This window comes from Myotis brandtii, unplaced genomic scaffold (assembly GCF_000412655.1).
Source record: "Myotis brandtii unplaced genomic scaffold, ASM41265v1 scaffold329, whole genome shotgun sequence".
NCBI lineage: Eukaryota > Metazoa > Chordata > Mammalia > Chiroptera > Vespertilionidae > Myotis > Myotis brandtii.
Genome location: NW_005362676.1, coordinates 839,381 through 839,874, shown reverse-complemented (window position 1 = coordinate 839,874; position 494 = coordinate 839,381). Strand labels below are relative to the sequence as shown.

The window sequence follows — 494 nt, the reverse complement described above, 5'->3', positions numbered from 1 at the left end:
TCCAATCTGGGCCAGCGAGCCCGGCCGGCGTGGGAAGTTCACCCCAGAGAGGGGACCCCGCCCAGCCCAGTGAGGCGGCCGACTCGTCATTTCTATGCCCAGCGAAGCCAAATGCACTTTTTTTTTCTTAATTTATTCTTTTATTTTTAAATATATTTTTATTGATTTCAGAGAGGAAGGGAAAGGGTGAGAGAGAGAAACATCAATGAGGGGAGAGAATCATGGATCGGCTGCCTCCTGCATGCCCCCTACTGGATGGGGATGGAGCCTGCAACCCGGGCATGTGCCCTGGCGGGGAATCGAACCGGGACCTCCTGGTTCACACTAGTAGGTCGACGCCCTAACCACTAGGCCACACCGGCCGGGGCCGCTGCACTTACTGTCCGATGCGTAGAACCCGGCGGGACAGGGGTTCACGCAGGTGCTCGTCTCCTGGTGGTGGAAGAAGCCGCGGCGGCAGGACAGGCACTGGGTGGGGCTCCGGCCCGAGCAGG

General features: G+C 58.9%; 1 protein-coding gene across 1 annotated transcript in view; it reads right to left on the bottom strand.

Moving 5' to 3' along the window:
• Window positions 1-494, bottom strand: part of PCSK6 (proprotein convertase subtilisin/kexin type 6) — a 52,255-nt gene that overhangs the window by 11,570 nt on the left and 40,191 nt on the right. The window contains exon 17 of the mRNA XM_014543570.1: window positions 381-491. Coding sequence (XP_014399056.1) covers window positions 381-491 — 111 coding nt within the window. The remainder of the gene's footprint in view (window positions 1-380; window positions 492-494) is intronic.